The sequence below is a fragment of the Schistocerca piceifrons genome, chromosome 6 (genome assembly GCF_021461385.2).
Source record: "Schistocerca piceifrons isolate TAMUIC-IGC-003096 chromosome 6, iqSchPice1.1, whole genome shotgun sequence".
Lineage (NCBI taxonomy): Eukaryota > Metazoa > Arthropoda > Insecta > Orthoptera > Acrididae > Schistocerca > Schistocerca piceifrons.
This window is the reverse complement of record NC_060143.1, coordinates 322,490,496-322,508,638: the sequence shown is the minus strand read 5'-3', so window position 1 is coordinate 322,508,638 and position 18,143 is coordinate 322,490,496. Positions and strand designations below refer to the sequence as shown.

The 18,143-nt window shown below is 42.4% G+C and overlaps 1 protein-coding gene across 1 annotated transcript in view; it reads right to left on the bottom strand.

The window, feature by feature from the left end:
- The window catches only part of LOC124802551, a 193,775-nt gene that overhangs the window by 35,707 nt on the left and 139,925 nt on the right, over nucleotides 1-18,143 (bottom strand). Inside the window, 5 exon segments of the mRNA XM_047263415.1 lie at nucleotides 432-577; nucleotides 9,307-9,423; nucleotides 14,758-14,978; nucleotides 15,061-15,256; nucleotides 15,416-15,534. Of these exon segments, the coding sequence (XP_047119371.1) occupies nucleotides 432-577; nucleotides 9,307-9,423; nucleotides 14,758-14,978; nucleotides 15,061-15,256; nucleotides 15,416-15,534 (799 nt within the window).

Here is an 18,143-nt window from a genome sequence, read left to right as displayed (position 1 = left end):
TTACGTGGAGTCATAGTAAATTAGAAAATTGTTCTGAATCTGCTGAAACAATGTCATGTGTTACACATTTTGTTGTTATTTATGACAAATATGATGGACAGCTTTGCAGATAAGTCTTTTACTATGCAAAAGACTGCTTTATATGTACATTATATTTTATCAGATTTTTTTTCTTTCGCTGAAATGAAGTTTCCACTCTTTGCATTATCTTAACAGTGTTTAATTAACATAGTTTTCCTAAATTATTTTGCTCTTGGATAATGCTTACAGCTATCACAATATGCAACAGCATTACAGCAAAAAAAAAAAAAAAAAAATTAGAATTTACTGAGGCACTGTTTCCAGACCATACTGCTAAAACTTTCTTGTTCAAATAATTGAAGTACACTTATTATATGAAAGTGATACTGTTCTAAAATGTCTTTACTTACCTCCAAAGTGACAGACACAGGCATAAAGATTGTATGGAAGCGTCACACCATGGTGTAGCACATATGGTGATGTCACTGTGAGGCCAGACAGTGGAAATGTTACTTTGTTTTCAAGCTTCATGCTCATGCTCTCATGAAAGATGAATCTGCAACGAAATGAGAAAATAAAAAAAATCAAAATACTTGCAAGACATAAACGTAGACACTAACACTGTTACTAGCTTATGATTCTCGTGATTCCCATTATCTTAAATTTCTCAGTAAGAAATTTAGTAAGATTGATTAGTTATATATTTAACAAACAATGAAATTGCCACCATGAGACTTCAAAATGATCATGTGTCCAAAGTGAAGATTATTTTACAATGAGGCAGAACACGTATCTAGATCAAGAAAAATCCCCCCCCCCCTCCCTCTCTCTCTCTCTCTCTCTCTCTCTCTCTCTCTCTAATGGAGGAGGAGATGGAGAAAGATTTGGAGTGTTTAGGAAAGGGACATGTATTTAATATGTTATGAGAGTCAGTGAGGACCCCACAATTTAAGAAACTGATGAAGAAAACAGAATGTGTGAAAATTATGTCACAGTGTTAAAATGATCACCGTGAGCCTCTCCATGGCATGTCTGATGTCATCAGTCACTTTGATTAATGAAATTGCTGAGCTATGGTGTTTTCAGAAGCTTGATTTATGTTAATAACAAATGATACAACTTCCAAGGAAACTGTCAACTGTTCACAAACAATGTATTTCAAGGCTTTGAAACTGTCAGTAATATGCTGACCAACATACGATCATACAGGTTTGTTTCTATTTACATGCTAAAATGATGTCTGTAGTTAAGGTGTTGCCTTAAGGCTGATAATTTATTGCAACTTGAGAGATTAGTGCAGTTGAGAAAAAGTTGTCAGGTTCATCTGTAGAGGCTCAAATAACATCAGAATTTGCCTTTCCTATGCTAAAGCTGCCTAGTTTTTAAATGCTTCAGGCCTGGGCTCACTATCTACAACAGACCACTCATTTGTGGTTTACATGTTGCACACCTCCGCTTCACTTTCACAGTTTAGTGCATACTTTATAAAGTTCGTACATTGGATTTTTCTTGATTCTTCTAGGTGCAGAGTCTCGTTTCCTACCTGACACAGCTCCATAGTTATTCACCGAGAAGAAGCTCCCTCAGACTTAACACAAAGTGCCTTTCTGTACTTTAGCATCTAATGTCAGCCCATAGCTTATACCTTGCCATGGGATATCAAACAGTCCTTTTGTAGGGCATCATGGTTGATCTGTTCTAAGTTTTTGTGATTAGGTGAGATTTTTCTTTGGCATCTGCATGGAGCACATTAAGAATTTCACATCATGAGCAGAAAGAACCAGAGCAGAATTACTTTAACTCTCTTCTTTATTTCTTTTATGTCTACTAGGGTGTTTTTGTGTGGCATGTGATGGCTTGGATCCAGAAATATATGGTGTGATCAAAAAGTTTCCATTTGAGGGCACTGTTGCTCTATAAATGCACTATAGTGCGACTTTGGCGCTGGTATACATACCCTGACACATAGGCAAGGGATTAGTGTGGCATTCATGTCTTTCTGACGTGTGCGCACTGAATTCATAAACTTGCAACTTACATACACATGATTGCAGTCTCAGGCAACTGAGGCCACACTCCCAGCTGCAGCACAAGTTGCTTGATGGGAGTGGGGACTGGGTGGGGTAAGGATGGGGAGGGATAGTAGGGTATGGGTGGTGGTCAGTGAAGTGCTGCAGGTTAGATGGAGGGCAGTCGAGAGGTGAGGAGGGGGTGAGGAGGGGGTGAGGAGGGGGTGAGGAGGGGGTGCTGGAATGGGAAAGGAAGGGGCCAGGATGGGTGAGGTCAATGACTAACGAAGGTTGAGGCCTGGAAGGTTATGGGAATGTAGGATCTATTGCAGGGAAAGTTTATATTGCAGAGAAAGTTTCCCTGCAATATATCCTACGTTCCCGTAACCAACCTTCTTTAGTCATTGTCCTCACTCATCCAGCCCCTTCCCTTTTCTCATTCCAGCAATACAAAGCCCTCATTCCACCATCACACCCAGTCTTGGTAATTCTCTCCTTTCCCGATACCCCCTTCCCTCCCCTGCCCTCCGTCTAAGGCCGGTATTACACTATCAAATTTCTTTGTCAAAGATATTTGTTGGTGTAATAGGGAACTTTGTTAAATGTCATCCAATATTTGATCAAATCTAGGGCCCTGCTGTAGATTTGATCAAAGAAGTCACTTGTCTTCTGTTCACTGCAATGTGATATGTTACCACATGGAGCACTAGCATTGCTGCAGCGTTCTGTCGTCTGTAGTGTTTTTATAAACATTGCCGGTAAATACAATTGGTGAGTGCCGACAACTACAAAATTAATAGAGATGTATGAAGCTGATGAGGCGCTTTACAACGTGAGGCACCCTGAATACAAAAATAGATTAAGAAGATTGGAGACCTAACCTAACCTAACCTATCCTAACCCAACCCTCTCCTGTAGCAAGTAATCTGAGTGTTGCAGTGAGACTGTCTTCTCCAGATGTAGCAGTTCTTAAGTGAATATTGTACTTTGTGATATCAGGATACACTTCACTGAGCACATACAGAAATTTATGCTGATCCATTCTTAAGTAATTGATGTATGACTTGATGTCCTCCACTATAAGCCCACGTAACAAGTTTTGTTGAATGCTTTTATCGTGTCATCGTGAAACCCACGGTTTCACCCAGACATGTTTCCTTTTTTTGCCCCCCGCTTCTCTTCCGCATGTGCACACAGTGTAATAGTGATGCATGCAACTGCTGCGGTTAATAACAAGTTGTTGTCGTCAGGCATCTTGGAACTTTGACTAAAAATATGATGACAGTGTAATACCCCTTCTCGCGCCACGTCAAAGATTTTTGTCAAATATATTTGACGGAATATTTGATCACATCTTTGATAGTGTAATACCGGCCTAACTTGCAACACTTCACTGCCCACCACCCCTACCCTACTACATCCCCCCCCCCCCTCCCCGACCTACCAGCCTCCTCCTTACCCCCATATAGTCGCCACTCCCACCATTCACTGGTGCTGTTGCTTGCAGTGTGGCCTCAGGTGCCTGAGATTGCAGTCCTGTGTGTGTGTGTGTGTGTGTGTGTGTGTGTGTGTGTGTGTGTGTGTGTGTGTGTGTGTGTGTGTGTGAATTTTTGACAAAGACCTCATTGACCAAAAGCTTTATTTGTGACAGTCTTTTTGTTGTGCTTACCTGCGATTCAGCACCTCCACTATGAGGTGAGTAGCAACTTACCTTTTCATAATATTGTTGCATTCCTTACATAACATTGTTATAACTAAGAGTGGAACAGTTTCCTTAAATTTTCTGCAGAGAGAGATTTAACTGGAACTTTATGTCTCTCATAATTTTTACAAACTCATACTGTGACACTTGTGAGGTCCAAGACGAATGGGAGGATGGTACAACAACTATTTTTCGTGCTTTATTGATAAGCCAGGGAAAAAATTCCGAACAGATATATTTATTTTGAGAAACAAGAACCCTGCTTCTATTACATCATTAGATCCAATGCACTTATTACTGCAGGTCAGAGAGAACATATGCTCCTAAACTGTCCCCATTATGAGGAACACAACTGATCTTTGAGAACATATAACCTGTGAGATGAACAGGAGTAAGAGGGGATGTTTGGTTTAAGAGAAGAACTAATTTAAGTTCAGCTGCAGAAATGGTTGCAAAACTCATTAAAATGAGCTGTTAATGATATCACAGGTATCGGTTCTTGGTTTTGAAATAAATATGGATTATTCTCCCTAAAGAACTTATTATAAGTTTTATACTTCATCTGGAGTACTGTACTGGTTTCATAGAGAACATTACCTCTGAATGATGTGAAAAGTGTAGCGACACTGAGGTAAGTGTTGTCAAAATATTTCCTTTTGGACTTGCCTTGATGATAATGGGATGGTTTGGAAGGAAACTTGCCTCAGTGAGAGTGGATCATGTCCTAAATTTCCGTTGCAAATTTATGTGGTCTGTTGCTGTGTTTCCCTCTTCTGTCTCCTACTGTATGGGCAGTAGCATTCAACACCTTAACAACTGTTCTCAAACAACTCTTGGTAACTTGCAAGACTCATAGGAATAGGGATTTACAGACTACTGTCTTATTATTGTTGCATTCTTTATGGTATATACAGGTGGAGCTATGAATCTGACCAGACCTAGATGCATTTCTTTTCAATTAAACTTCACACCAGCATATCTTGTGTGTTCTTAGCGTTGTAAAATTCCCGGGAATGTAAAATTGATGAAATATTTCCAGGGAATATTGCCGGCAAAAATAACACTGTCCTAAATTTCTCTTCTTCTTCATGACCTCTTTCTTCCACTTCCCTTTCCAAATTTCATGTTTCCTTCCAAATGGGTGGTTCTCATAATCACACTCCATACTGGATATACTATCACATCCACTTCCTATATTTTGTTTACAGTCCTTATTTACTTCATAAGCAATGTTGCCAAACATAAATTCCACAGTACGGATATCCCATCACTGACAAATACATCTCAGCACAGCGCACATCCATTACTGGTACGTGTGGTGTGGAAGTTGTCTACTGGCTATGGCAGTTGATGGAAAATTGACTTTGAGCAGCACAACCGTCAACTGTTTCTGGAAGGGGTTGCATCTGTTGGACAGTAGTAACAACTTGTGAGCACAAAGACTGGTTTGTACAGACTGGGGTCGCTTCAGCTTGCTTCACAGGATAGATGGCTGACTTAAGCCCGTCAAGCATTCTCATATTTCAGGTAATGCTATGATTTCATAAGTGCATCAACTATGAACAAAGGGATTAACCCGTCTCCAGCAGAATCAATGTTGAACACAAGTCAGCTACGATGCCTAACCAGTTTGAAGAAGAGAATTAGATATTTCTTTTTGACTGGTCACCTTTGGTCCAGACCTCAGTCCCATTGAAAATAAGTATGTGGAGATAAACACACTGTGTGAAAAAACTGGCCTGATCCTGGTTTAAGAACCTATGATAACCTCCGTAATGTCACGGTAAGTGGTCACTGAATTGAAGGAGTTTGGATGGCATATTAAGTGGTAAAGAAAACACATACTTTTCCCATTTGAGAGTTCAAAAAATTTTATTTAGAACTGTAGACTGTTTGTTTTGTTAATTTCATGTCTCTCATAGTTTAAAATACTGCAGTAAAGTAGAAAATAATAATCAAGCCAAATAAAACTGCCATTTAGAAGGTGCTTATTATCAGTCAACATGCTAATGAAATATGAATTCACTATATTAAGTGTTACGATATTTAGGTGTTTCTTACTGTTGCTCCAACTTTGACTCCGTATCATGACTTTAAGTGCCTAAAATTGTAAGGATGGCATGGGGCAGATTTCCTTGTGTGTTTTTACAAGGTGCATGCTTTGTGCTGAGTGTCAATAAGGCGTAACACCTCAATAAGCAACTGCTCTTTCCCAATTCCAAAGATAACCGGGTTGCGCTTTAGGAGGCACATTGGCAAATGAGCTGTACAGTGATGGGGCGAAACAGTGGTACACAAGATTGAAATTTTACAGAAAGATGACGACTTCGGTAAATTTACACTTACAGTCTTCAGAGTTTCCATTGCATTTTGCTGTTTGTGATGGTTTGTGTGATGAATGATGGAAAGTGGACTCTATGAATTGTGAGTAAGATGTGATTAACTAATTTCCTTACTTGTTCGAAATTTCCTATACTTCATAAATGAAGTTTCAGGTATTTTGTTTCGAATCGCAACAACTTCTGTTATTAGGTCCCATCATAATCACAACCTCGGAACGCATGATATGTTACAAAATACAGAAAATCTAACAATAAAAGTGACTGTAAACATACATGTTACTTTTGTTGTTCTTTGAGGTCCAATCTCAACCATCACCTTGTAAACTATCACATACGTGGTAAAACAGCCAAATATTTGTGATGACCAAAGATTATAAGATTGAGTGATTCTCATTGGCTGCAGTATACTATCACACAATTGGCCACAACTAATGATAACAAATTGCAAACTGCAGTACACAATGGAAAGCTGCAAACACTGTAAGTGCACTTCAACCAGGACTTTTTGATAAAGATCACTTTCTTTTATGATTGCTACTTTGAGAAAATGCCATACATCTGATTGATGATTGAAATATGCAGGGCCAAATGATGATGAGAATCTGAGACGTGTAATGCGTAGCTATGAGTTAACATTGTTTTAACAACTTCCATCTCAGTGAATTCCATAAAATGAATTATATTAAGATCATTGTTTGTCTTTACCTGTAGAGAACCTAGTGACTATTCAGCTGACTTCTGCATAATGGCTACATCAATGGAAGAAATGACTACTTGTTTACATTCATCCCTGAAATGCTAAGTGTATGTGAAAAATAGGAGGGGCATGCAGGAAAGTAATGCACCCGAATTTTTATTTTTGTGAACTCTCTTAAAGCATTTTAAATGAAAGAAACATTACTAATATTCTATGTCTTTTCTTCATACCTACATATTTACTTCTTGACATAGCTTCCCTGGTAATGAACACATTTCTCCCAGCGAGAGACTAGTTTTTTGCTTCTGTCACTGTAGAATGTTTGACTTTGTTGACGGAGCCACGAACTCACATTTTCCTGCACTGCTTCATCACTATTAAAGTTATATCCACAAAGGTGTTCTTTAAGTTTTGGAAATGGATGAAAATGGAATGGCTCCAAGTCTGGACTGTAACACGGTGGTCAATGACAGGGAACCCAAGATGTCTGTTGTTAGATGTCACAGCACTTGTGTGTGGTCTGGCACTGTCACGCTCAAGAAAAAGGTGCCCTATGTGAATACTAACACATTGAGTTCGAAACTCTATTACAGCATGCTATTTCTCACACACTGCCAGAGTTACACTACACACCACCACATTACATGCTACAATTCTGAGCCCTCTAGTGGCACATAGCTGCAAATATGTAGACGTGAAGTATAAGGATGCAGAATGTTAATAATGTTTGTTTTATTTAAAAAGCTTTAGGAGTTTTCACCTAAATAATTCAGAGGCATTACTTTTCAGCAAACCCTTGTATATCTGTGTTAGTTAGTTCTCAGGGATACTGTCAGGGCATACTGCTTCCAACAGATCAAACCTAATAAGTAGGGACCTGAAAAATTCACATTTTGTGCTAAATGTGAAACAGAAGTGAATTCTGCCTTAAAATGCAAAGAGACTTAATAGATGCTATTTCATAGCAATTTGTATCCTGATGAACTATTTTATCAGAGATTGTGTTAAAAAGTTTTATTTTCTACTTACAAATATTGAAAATGTAACCAATTTTCAGTTACTCATATTGTACACCATCTGGCAAAGCTGAATAATGTGTGTAAGAACATGTTTGCAAAATAAAAAGTGTATGAACAAAAAAAGTATCAATACGCTCAATGATCGGGGACCATGTTTATTGTGGACAGTTGACAGGTCTATTTAAGACACATGCAACATAGTAGTGCTCAGCCATGGGACCTAGCATTTTACTACTAAGAAACATGTATGTTTGTTAGCCATAGCTCAAAAAATGGTATAATGCTTACACTTTTAACATAGCAAATTAGGTGAGGGATGTTGTAAACTTTAGTCGCATCAAATACCGCTTTAGATCGGGCCTGAACTACATCGTTAACAATACTGGCTAACCTCAACAAACAATTGCGTAGTAGCTGTCCCCAAATGAATTGTTTACTTTTCTTATTTTCAAGTAAGTGAAGCAACTAATCCTAGTCCATCACTGATTTCGATTACCACCCTTACAACACCAGAAGAGAACCGATTGGTGATCCTTGTAACAATGTGTCAGTTCTGCTGTAGGCCGCTGCTCTGTTAAAGAGATACGAGGCTTATTTCCCTGCACTGCTCCTCTCCTGTCTGGTGGTTAAAATTCTGGTTTGTTTACACTTGCAGCTGGCTGCCGATATAGCCTATAGTGCCTGCACTCTGTGCTACAACGACTGGAAAATGAAATCCTCAGTTTTTTTTTTCGATTGCACCAAAATTATTCCCTTAACGTAAAAAGAATGTTATCATATGTTCAATTCTACTTCTATGCTAAGTACTTGTCAGTTCAATCAGCAATGTTGTCAAACATGGGTTGCATGGGTATGAATGCCCACGAAACATCGAATTGAGCGGGAAAAGACAAGTAATGTTTGAAACATCTTAATTCAGCGACACATTCAGTTAACTGGCAGGAAAATACCGCTGCTTTTCAACAGTGCAAATCATTCTTGGAAGCTTAAATATTGCCAAACGAAGAAAACAAAGGCAGTTTCAGAACAAAGAGGTGTTGAGGTTTTTGCAAAAGCAAACAATCAAATCAAGAAGTTCCCAATTAGCAGTTTTTTAAATAGTCAGTTTCAAATAACTAAGGCTTTGTTCATCTTCACTCATGTAGCAGACAACCTTTTATGTTAGTGCATTAAAAAAAATAACTAGAAATTTTTTTAAAAAATCACCATACACAATGGTTACACTGAGCATTAGGGGCAGCCAGTGCAGACAGTTCTAGGGAGAAAGCAAAAGAATGTGACAACTGAAAGGGGAGGAATACTTATGGCAAGCAGAGGGTAAGTAAGTATCAAGTAGCACGAGGAAGATTAATTATGCTAACAAACACAAAATGGAGGGGGGGGGGGGGTCAGGATCTGATGCGGGACAAGGGCAGGAGAGAGAGAGAGAGAGAGAGAGAGAGAGAGAGAGAGAGAGAGAGTGTGTTTATTCAGAAAGTTATTTATCAGCTTCAACTAAATGAAGATAATTACTCACCTCTTCAGGTAAACTATTAGGTAATCTGGGTATCTCCACACAGACAATGTCTTTGTTGCACACTGGTTTTTCTGGCAAACAGGGCAGTACCAAGGATTATGCTCATCTAACTGCTCACTGAAAATTAATTCTTTCATTTTAGTATCCATTTGACTCAAGTATATATGTTATACAAATTTATAATGTCATATGACAATTCCTAAAAATTCCTTCTGGTATTTAGTGAAACTTACTTCTGTCTATTAGGCTCACTTGGGCCCTCTAAATAGGCCTTTACTTACATTAATTGATTGAAGTGAAGTTAAGTTTGGAATGTAACCACCCTCAAGTGTGAATTGAAAATATATTTACTGACTTTGTCCGGTGAGCTTATGGTCATAAGAATATTATATCAAACCACACCTTCATCAAAAACCTTCTATATGTGAAATGTCATCTGATCATACTCATGAACAAAACTTATAAAAATTACAGTTAAACTTTATACAGACACAGGAGTAATAGTTATAAAAAACACGAACTATAATAGGGATAAGGACAATATGAAGAGGTGCAAATATAACCCTTTGGCCACATCAGTTGGGCTTGTTACATACTGAGCTGAGCACTGAGTCTTTACCAACTAATGCATCTACCTGACTAAGTAGCCTGTGTTTGGGTTTCTACCTCGGCCAGGACCACCCAAATGGCCTGCTTGCCCCTGTGCTGAATATTTCTGGAGTACTTTCTGTGATGTCTCCTTTTGTTACATCTCCAAGGTCTCTGTTCATTTTCTACCGATTAGTGGTAGTCTCCCGTACAAAGTGATTACTGAAGATATGGACTACTAGAAATTTAATGTCAGATGGATCCAGATTGCAGAATTCTATGATCGTGGTACTTCAAACACGACAACAATGTGTAAAAACAAATCAGACTGTGTACTTTCACAGGCACTGTGAAACAATTTCTGTAGCATCATTCAAATTTTTTTTTAATAAATAAACTGAAGATACTTTATGAACATACTTCATATATTTTTGATTTTAACAACAAATAACCAATGAAAATTGTTCGTAAGAGTGCGCTGATGCTTTAAATGTTTGGGTGTTTAACTCTTTAACTTCTGGTTTAATGTTTTCTTTGACAAAGACTGAGGAAACTTTGCTATAATATGTAATATTACTTGCATAATTGAAAAGCATTTTAGGAACAGTGTTGTGTCAGCTTCATTAATGTTTTTGCTGCATTTTCTATAAGTAGCTTAGCCCTTATAGTTGTGTGGCCACAGAAATTAAATTTGCATATTTCATTGGACTTCCGATGAAATTAAAGAAATAAAATCCTTGGGAAAGCAATAATTTCACAATTTTAACAATACAAGGACCAACATTAATGAAGGATCTTGACAAAAACCAAGTGAATAAAATGTTCTTGGTATATATCTGTGCCAAATAGTGAAATACAAATGAGCTTCAGCCAGAAGGGAAAAAAGCAACAATCACATATAAAATTTTGAACCATGAAATGCAAGAAAAACACTGCAAGGGGGGATAGGAAGAGATTTCTTCTCTCCATTATTATTATTATTAGTATTTTTATATTCTAGCTTGATGACAGAAGTTAATCCAGTCTGTAGAACTTGTAAGAAAATCATGGTGCTTGAGATAGGTCAAGTAAGGTATAGGGCTCACAACATTTAATGTATAATGAAGTTTTTCCCTTGTGTGGATAGTAATGCACAGAGATGAAAATGTTGCTGTACAAAAATATTGGAGGGAACATGAAAAATATTCATTCATTCTTGTTCCTTACATCCCATCAAGGAGGACCTTCAAAGGCAGAAAACCAGTAAGAAACATTCCACATGGGAAAAATATATATAAAAAACAAAGATTCTGCAACTTACCAAACGAGAAAGTGCTGGTATGTTGATAGGCACAATAAAAAAACACACAAACAAATTCCAAGCTTTCGCAACCCAAGGTTGCTTCATCAGGAAAGAGGGAAGGAGAGAAGGAGAGGGAAAGACTAAAGGATGTGGGTTTTAAGGGAGAGGGTAAGGAGTCATTCCAATCCCGGGAGCGGAAAGACTTACCTTAGGGGGAAAAAAGGACAGGTATACACTCGCGCTCGCATGCGCACCCACACGCACGCACAGCGCGCACGCACGCGCACGCACATATACAGACATATGTAAATGCAAAGAGGTTGGGCAGAGATGTCAGTCAAGGCGGAAGTACAGAGGAAAGATGTTGTTGAATGACAGGTGAAGTACGAGGGGGCGGCAACTTGAAATTAGCGGAGGCTGAGGCCTGGTGGGTAATGGGAAGAGAGAATATATTGAAGGGCAAGTTCCCATCTCCGGAATTCTGATAGGTTGGTGTCAGTGGGAAGTATCCAGATAACCCGGACGGTGTAACACTGTGCCAAGATGTGCTGGCCGTGCACCAAGGCATGTTTAGCCACAGGGTGATCCTCATTACCAACAAACACGGTCTGCCTGTGTCCGTTCATACGAATGGACAGTTTGTTGCTGGTCATTCCCACATAGATGGCTTCACAGTGTAGGCACGTCAGTTGGTAAATCACGTGGGTGCTTTCAGACGTGGCTCTGCCTTTGATCATGTGGTGGTGGGAGGGTGCATGGGACAGGTTTCACACCGGGGGTGGTTACAAGGGTAGGAGCCAGAGGGTAGGGTAGGTGGTTTGGGGATTTCATAGGGATGAACCGAGAGGTAACGAAGGTTAGGTGGACGGTGGAAAGACACTCTTGGTGGAGGGGGAAGGATTTCATGAAGGATGGATCTCATTTCAGGGCAGGATTTGAGGAAGTCGTATCCCTGCTGGAGAGCCACATTCAGAATCTGATCCAGTCCCAGAAAGTATCCTGTCACAAGTGGGGCACTTTTCGGATGGTTCTGCAGGAGGTTGTGGGTTTGGGGGGATGAGGAAGTGGCTCTAGCTATTTGCTTCTGTACCAGGTCGGGAGGGTAGTTAAGATGCGAAAGCTGTTTTCAGGTTATTGGTGTAATGGTTCAGGGATTCAGGACTGGAGCTGATTCGTTTGCCATGAAGACCTAAGCTGTAGGGAAGGGACCATTTGATAAGGAATGGGTGGCAGCTGTCATAATGGAGGTACTGTTGCTTGTTAGTGGGTTTGATGTGGACGGATGTGTGAAGCTGGCCATTGGACAGATGGAGGTCAACGTCCAGGAAAGTGGCATGTGATTTGGAGTAGGACCAGATGAATCTGATGGAACCAAAGGAGTTGGGGTTGGAGAGGAAATTCTGGAGTTGTTCTTCACTGTGAGTCCAGATCATGAAGATATCAATAAATCTGTACCAAACTTTGGGTTGGCAGGCTTGGGTAGCCAAGAAGGCTTCCTCTAAGCGACCCATAAATAGGTTGGCGTACGAGGGGGACATCCTGGTACCCATGGCGGTTCCCTTTAATTGTTGGTATGTCTGGCCCTCAAAAGAGAAGAAGTTGTGGGTTAGGATGAAGCTGGCTAAGGTAATGAGGAAAGAGGTTTTAGGTAGGGTAGCAGGTGAAAAGAAGTGCTCCATCGCAGCGAGGCCCTGGACGTGCAGGATATTTGTGTATAAGGAAGTGGCATCAATGGTTACAAGGATGCTTTCCGGGGGGGGGGGGGGGGGGGGGGGGTAACAGGTTTGGTAAGGATTCAGGCATTCGAGAAAGTGGTTGGTGTCTTTGATGAAGGATGGGAGACTGCATGTAATGGGCTGAAGGTGTTGATCTACATAGGCAGAGATATGTTCTGTGGGGGCTTGGTAACCAGCTACAATGGGGCGGCCGGGATGTTTGGGTTTGTGAATTTTAGGAAGTAGGTAGAAGGCAGGGGTGCGGGGGTGTCGGTGGGGTCAGGAGGTTGATGGAGTCATGTGAAAGGTTTTGTAGGGGGCCTAAGGTTCTGAGGATTCCTTGAAGCTCCGCCTGGACATCAGGAATGGGATTACCTTGGCAAACTTTGTAAGTAGTGTTGTCTGAAAGCTGACGCAGTCCCTCAGCCACATACTCCCGATGATCAATGACGATGGAGTGGTCAGCCTTCAGATCACAGACAGCCTGGGCTTCAGCTGTGGTGATGTTGGGAGTAGGATTAAGGTTTTTCAAGAAAGATTGAGAGGTAAGGCTGGAAGTGAGAAATTCCTGGAAGGTTTGGAGAGGGTGATTTTGAGGAAGAGGAGGTGGGTCCCACTGTGATGGAGGACGGAACTGCTCCAGGCAGGGTTCAATTTGGATAGTGTCTTGGGGAGTTGGATCATTAGGAGTAGGATTAGGATTATTTTTCTTCGTGGCAAAGTGATATTTCCAGCAGAGACTATGAGTGTAGGACAGTAAATCTTTGACGAGGGCTGTTTGGTTGAATCTGGGAGTAGGGCTGAAGGTGAGGCCTTTGGATAGGACGGAGGTTTTGGATTGGGAGAGAGGTTTGGAGGAAAGGTTAACTACTGAATTGGGGTGTTGTGGTTCCTGAGGTTTTGGGGGGAGTGGAGCTGGAAGTGGGAGATTGAGTAGATGGGAGACACTGGGTCTGTGTGCAATGAGAGGAGGTTGAGGTTTGTTGGAAAGGTTGTGGAGGGTGTGTGAGTTGCCTCTCCAGAGGTGGGAAACCAGGAGATTGGATAGTTTTTTGAGGTGGAGGGTGGCATGCTGTTCTAATTTGCGGTTGGCCTGTAGGAGGATGCTCTGAACAGCCGGTGTGGGTGTGGGAGAGGAAAGATTGAGGACTTTGATTAGGGATAGGAGTTGACGGGTGTGTTCATTGGCTGAGTTGATGTGTAGGTGAAGGATTAGGCAGGTGAGGGCTATGGATTGTTTGGTTTGGAACTGGTTCAGGGACTGATGGAAAGAAGGGTTACTGCCAGATATGGGAACTTTAAGTGTGAGGCCTTTGGGGGTAATGCCAAATGTCAGACAAGCCTGAGTAAATAAAATATGGGAGCGTAATCTGGCTAGGGCGAAGGCATGTTTGCGGAGTGAATGTAAATAAAACTTAATGGGATCGTTGTGGGAATGTTGTGAGGGTAACATGGTATTTAGAAGGGCTAAAATGAAAATAAAAATATATGGGGAGATAAAGGTGAACTAGAAAGCAACTGGAGTTCTGGTGTGTGTGTGTGTGTGTGTGTGTGTGTGTGTGTGTGTGTGTGTGTGTGTGTGTGTGTGTATGGGGGGGGGGGTGTCTTGTCAAGTCACTTTAGAAAATTATCTGCAACCTGCATTTGATAACAGTTATGTTGACCTCAAATATTTCTTGAGATGTTAATATCAAAGAAACAAATGAAATGAGTATTAAAAATATGGAGTAAATTAACAAATTGGAATAGTCTACCGCTTAAGGCCAATTACGGTGTGAATGTACCAAGTAAAGTATAATATGGACTGTCAAACACAGTGCACTGAGAACACATTTGTATTTTATAGAGAAATTGACTGCTAGTTACCTCTCACTAAATGCATGCAAACAGTCATACAGCGACAGCGGGTCCTGACAACGCAAAGTGGCCATACTGGGATGCTCAACTGTTGGAGCTTCGGGTTCTGGTGCAGAGTCTGTAAACCGTACAGCCAAAGTGTCACCAGTTTGCAGTTGCACCTCTCCCTCAGACTCTATTCTGCATCCACGACAATGGACTGTGTATATACATCGTGAGCAATGGTAACCCTATAAAAGAGAAAAAAGTTTCAATACAACCAAGAATGTATGTGTTATGTACATAGGAAAATAGTTTCAAATTACTGCCTACCTGTCCATCAACAAGCAGAACAGAGTATGGCTGCTTATACGGAACAAGGCGATCTAGTGCATCATGCAGTTCCTTTCCTGAGAGGCGATTGGGAAGACGAATGAGATTTGGATGGCCAAATAGCCTCATTTTCTTTTTATTGTTATTCCCATCTCCGTCAGTGTCCAATCGGAAAACAACCGGAACATTTAACAGTCTACAGGAAACAAATGTTTTAATAAGTACGGAGAGATCTTCCAAACATTTTACATACAAAATTCAGAAGACTGTTTCACTTTTATACACTATTTATAATAGTTGTAACAATAACAAAATAAAAGTTAAACATTAGATTAGAAAATATTATCTATACCACCTTATTGTGGGTTTGAAGTCTCCAAGCTTGTCCAGTTCAATAAATTCTGTCTCTGGTTTCACAGTTACACCACACACAGGACAGTTCAGTGTATCACCTCCATAATGTTTGCACGATGCCTAGATAAATACCGCAATATTTCAGTCTTTCTATTTGAAAACATTTCCATTAGCTATATTTCAATACAGCATGTGCCATGCAACTGTTACTGAATTATATTTAACAACAAAATGAAAACCAGAACATTACTGAACCAAAAATTACAGCATTCAGAATGATGATTACAGGTCTCTGTTGTTGTAGAAACCTTTTATGAATTGCACCACCTTACTTGTCAAGTTGTCATGCACAGTTTGCTTCAACCATATTGCCTAACGCTACATCCAGTATGATGAATTATTTATTTTCTACCATGTTCTCCACAAATTTGATGTTTAGCGGGTTATTATTGTCATTCTTGCAAACTTTCATTACATTTTTTCCTCTTGTTCCATTTGGATTTAATGTAGGCGCTGTACATTCAATGTTTTGAAGTTAATTTAAAAATTGCAAATCCATTTCACACATTCAGTTAGATGAATATGCCATATGCGAACCTCAGCTTGGCTCTGTTCCACTAACAGTGTTGCACTTCTTTTGTAAGTAGCCTCTCTTCTCTGCCTCCCCCCCCCCCCCCCTTCCCAAGCTTCCCTCCTCCACTGCTTGTTTTGATACACATTAAACAAATGATGACCTACAGTATCACTTTTTACATTTGATTTTTTTTAATGTCATAAATCACTCTTAAGCTTCTGCGCGTACATCTATTTTTACCCAGTATTGCTTTACAACTTACACAACTGTGTTAGAATATTTATTATTGCGTAGTACAGTTACAAAATAGTCACAAAAGATGACAGATTTCAGCGACTCACAGCAATGACTAAAAATTGGAAAAACAATGTTAAAAGTTAATAGAGCTTTGACAAAAATATATAAAAAAGAAATCTCGGCAGGGCATAAGCATCATGTATGGGAAACAGTGTATGTTTTGCCAGCCAATGACTAAAATAGCAGGGTTCATAACGTTTTAATATAATTCGGGAATAGGCCAATATGTATTGTAGACATGACATTGCGTTGCTAATCTATTCTGTGCAACTCTTCACAGCTATGCATAACTCCTTCACCATCATTCATCTGATCCTGCTTTGCTTACAGTACCCAAGCCTGGGTCTCCCTCTACAATTTTCATTGCCCCCCCTCCCTAAATAACCAATTTAACGAAGTTTTTGTTGAAAGATATAGTTCCAATTTTATTATTCTAAATTTGAAAGTAAAATGAATCTAGTAAAGGTTGATTGGAGCAGGAGTGAGGGAGGGAGGGAGAGAGGGGAGAGGGAGAGACAGGGGAGAGGGGCAGAGGGGGAGAGGGAGAGACAGGGGAGAGGGGCAGAGGGGGAGAGGGGGAGAGGGGCAGAGGGGGAGAGGGGAAGAGGGGCAGAGGGGAAGAGGGGGTGAGGGGCAGAGGGGCAGAGGGGGAGAGGGGCAGAGGGGGAGAGGGGGAGAGGGGGCAGAGGGGGAGAGGGGCAGAGGGGGAGAGGGGGAGAGGGGCAGAGGGGGAGAGGGGCAGAGGGGGAGAGGGCAGAGGGGGAGAGGGGCAGAGGGGGAGAGGGGCAGAGGGGCAGAGGGGGAGAGGGGCAGAGGGGCAGAGGGGGAGAGGGGCAGAGGGGCAGAGGGGCAGAGGGGGAGAGGGGGGAGAGGGGGAGAGGGGCAGAGGGGCAGAGGGGGGGAGAGGGGCAGAGGGGGAGAGGGGCAGAGGGGGGGAGGGGCAGAGGGGGGGAGAGGGGCAGAGGGGGAGAGGGGCAGAGGGAGGGAGAGGGAGGGAGGGAGAGGAGGGAGAGGGAGGGAGGGAGAGGGAGGGAGAGGGAGGGAGGGAGGGAGGGAGGGAGGGAGGGAGGGGAGAGGGAGGGAGGGAGAGGGAGGGAGGGAGGGAGAGGGAGGGAGGGAGGGAGGGAGGGAGAGAGAGGGAGGGGAAGGAGGGAGAGAGAGGGAGGGAGAGGGAGGGGAAGGAGGGAGGGAGAGGGAGGGGAAGGAGGGAGAGAGAGGGAGGGGAAGGAGGGAGAGAGAGGGAGGGAGAGGGAGAGAGGGAGGGAGAGGGAGAGAGGGAGGGAGAGGAGAGAGGGAGGGAGAGGGAGAGAGGGAGGGAGAGGGAGGGAGAGAGGGAGGGAGAGGGAGGGAGAGAGGGAGGGAGAGAGGGAGGGAGAGGGAGAGAGGGAGGGAGAGAGGGAGGGAGGGAGGGGGAGGGAGGGAGGGAGAGGAAGAGAGGGAGAGGGAGGGAGGGGGGTGGGAGGGGGAGGGAGGGAGGGAGAGGAAGAGAGGGAGAGGGAGGGAGGGGGTGGGAGGGGGAGGGAGGGAGAGGAAGAGAGGGGAGGGGGGTGGGAGGGGGAGAGAGAGGGGGGGTGGGAGATGGGGGAGAGAGAGAGGGGGGGTGGGAGAGGGAGAGAGAGAGAGGGGGGGGGTGTGGAGAGGGAGAGAGAGAGAGGGGGGGTGGGGGTGGGAGAGGGAGGGAGATGGGGGGGTGAGAGAGAGTGGGAGGGAGATGGGGGGTGGGAGAGTGTGAGAGGGGGGTGGGGGAGGTAGAGAGGGGGGGGTGGGGGGTGAGAGAGGAGTGGGGTGGGGGTGAGAGTGTGGGGGGGGTGGGGGGTGGGTGGTGTGAGAGAGGGGAGGGTGGGAGAGAGAGGGGAGG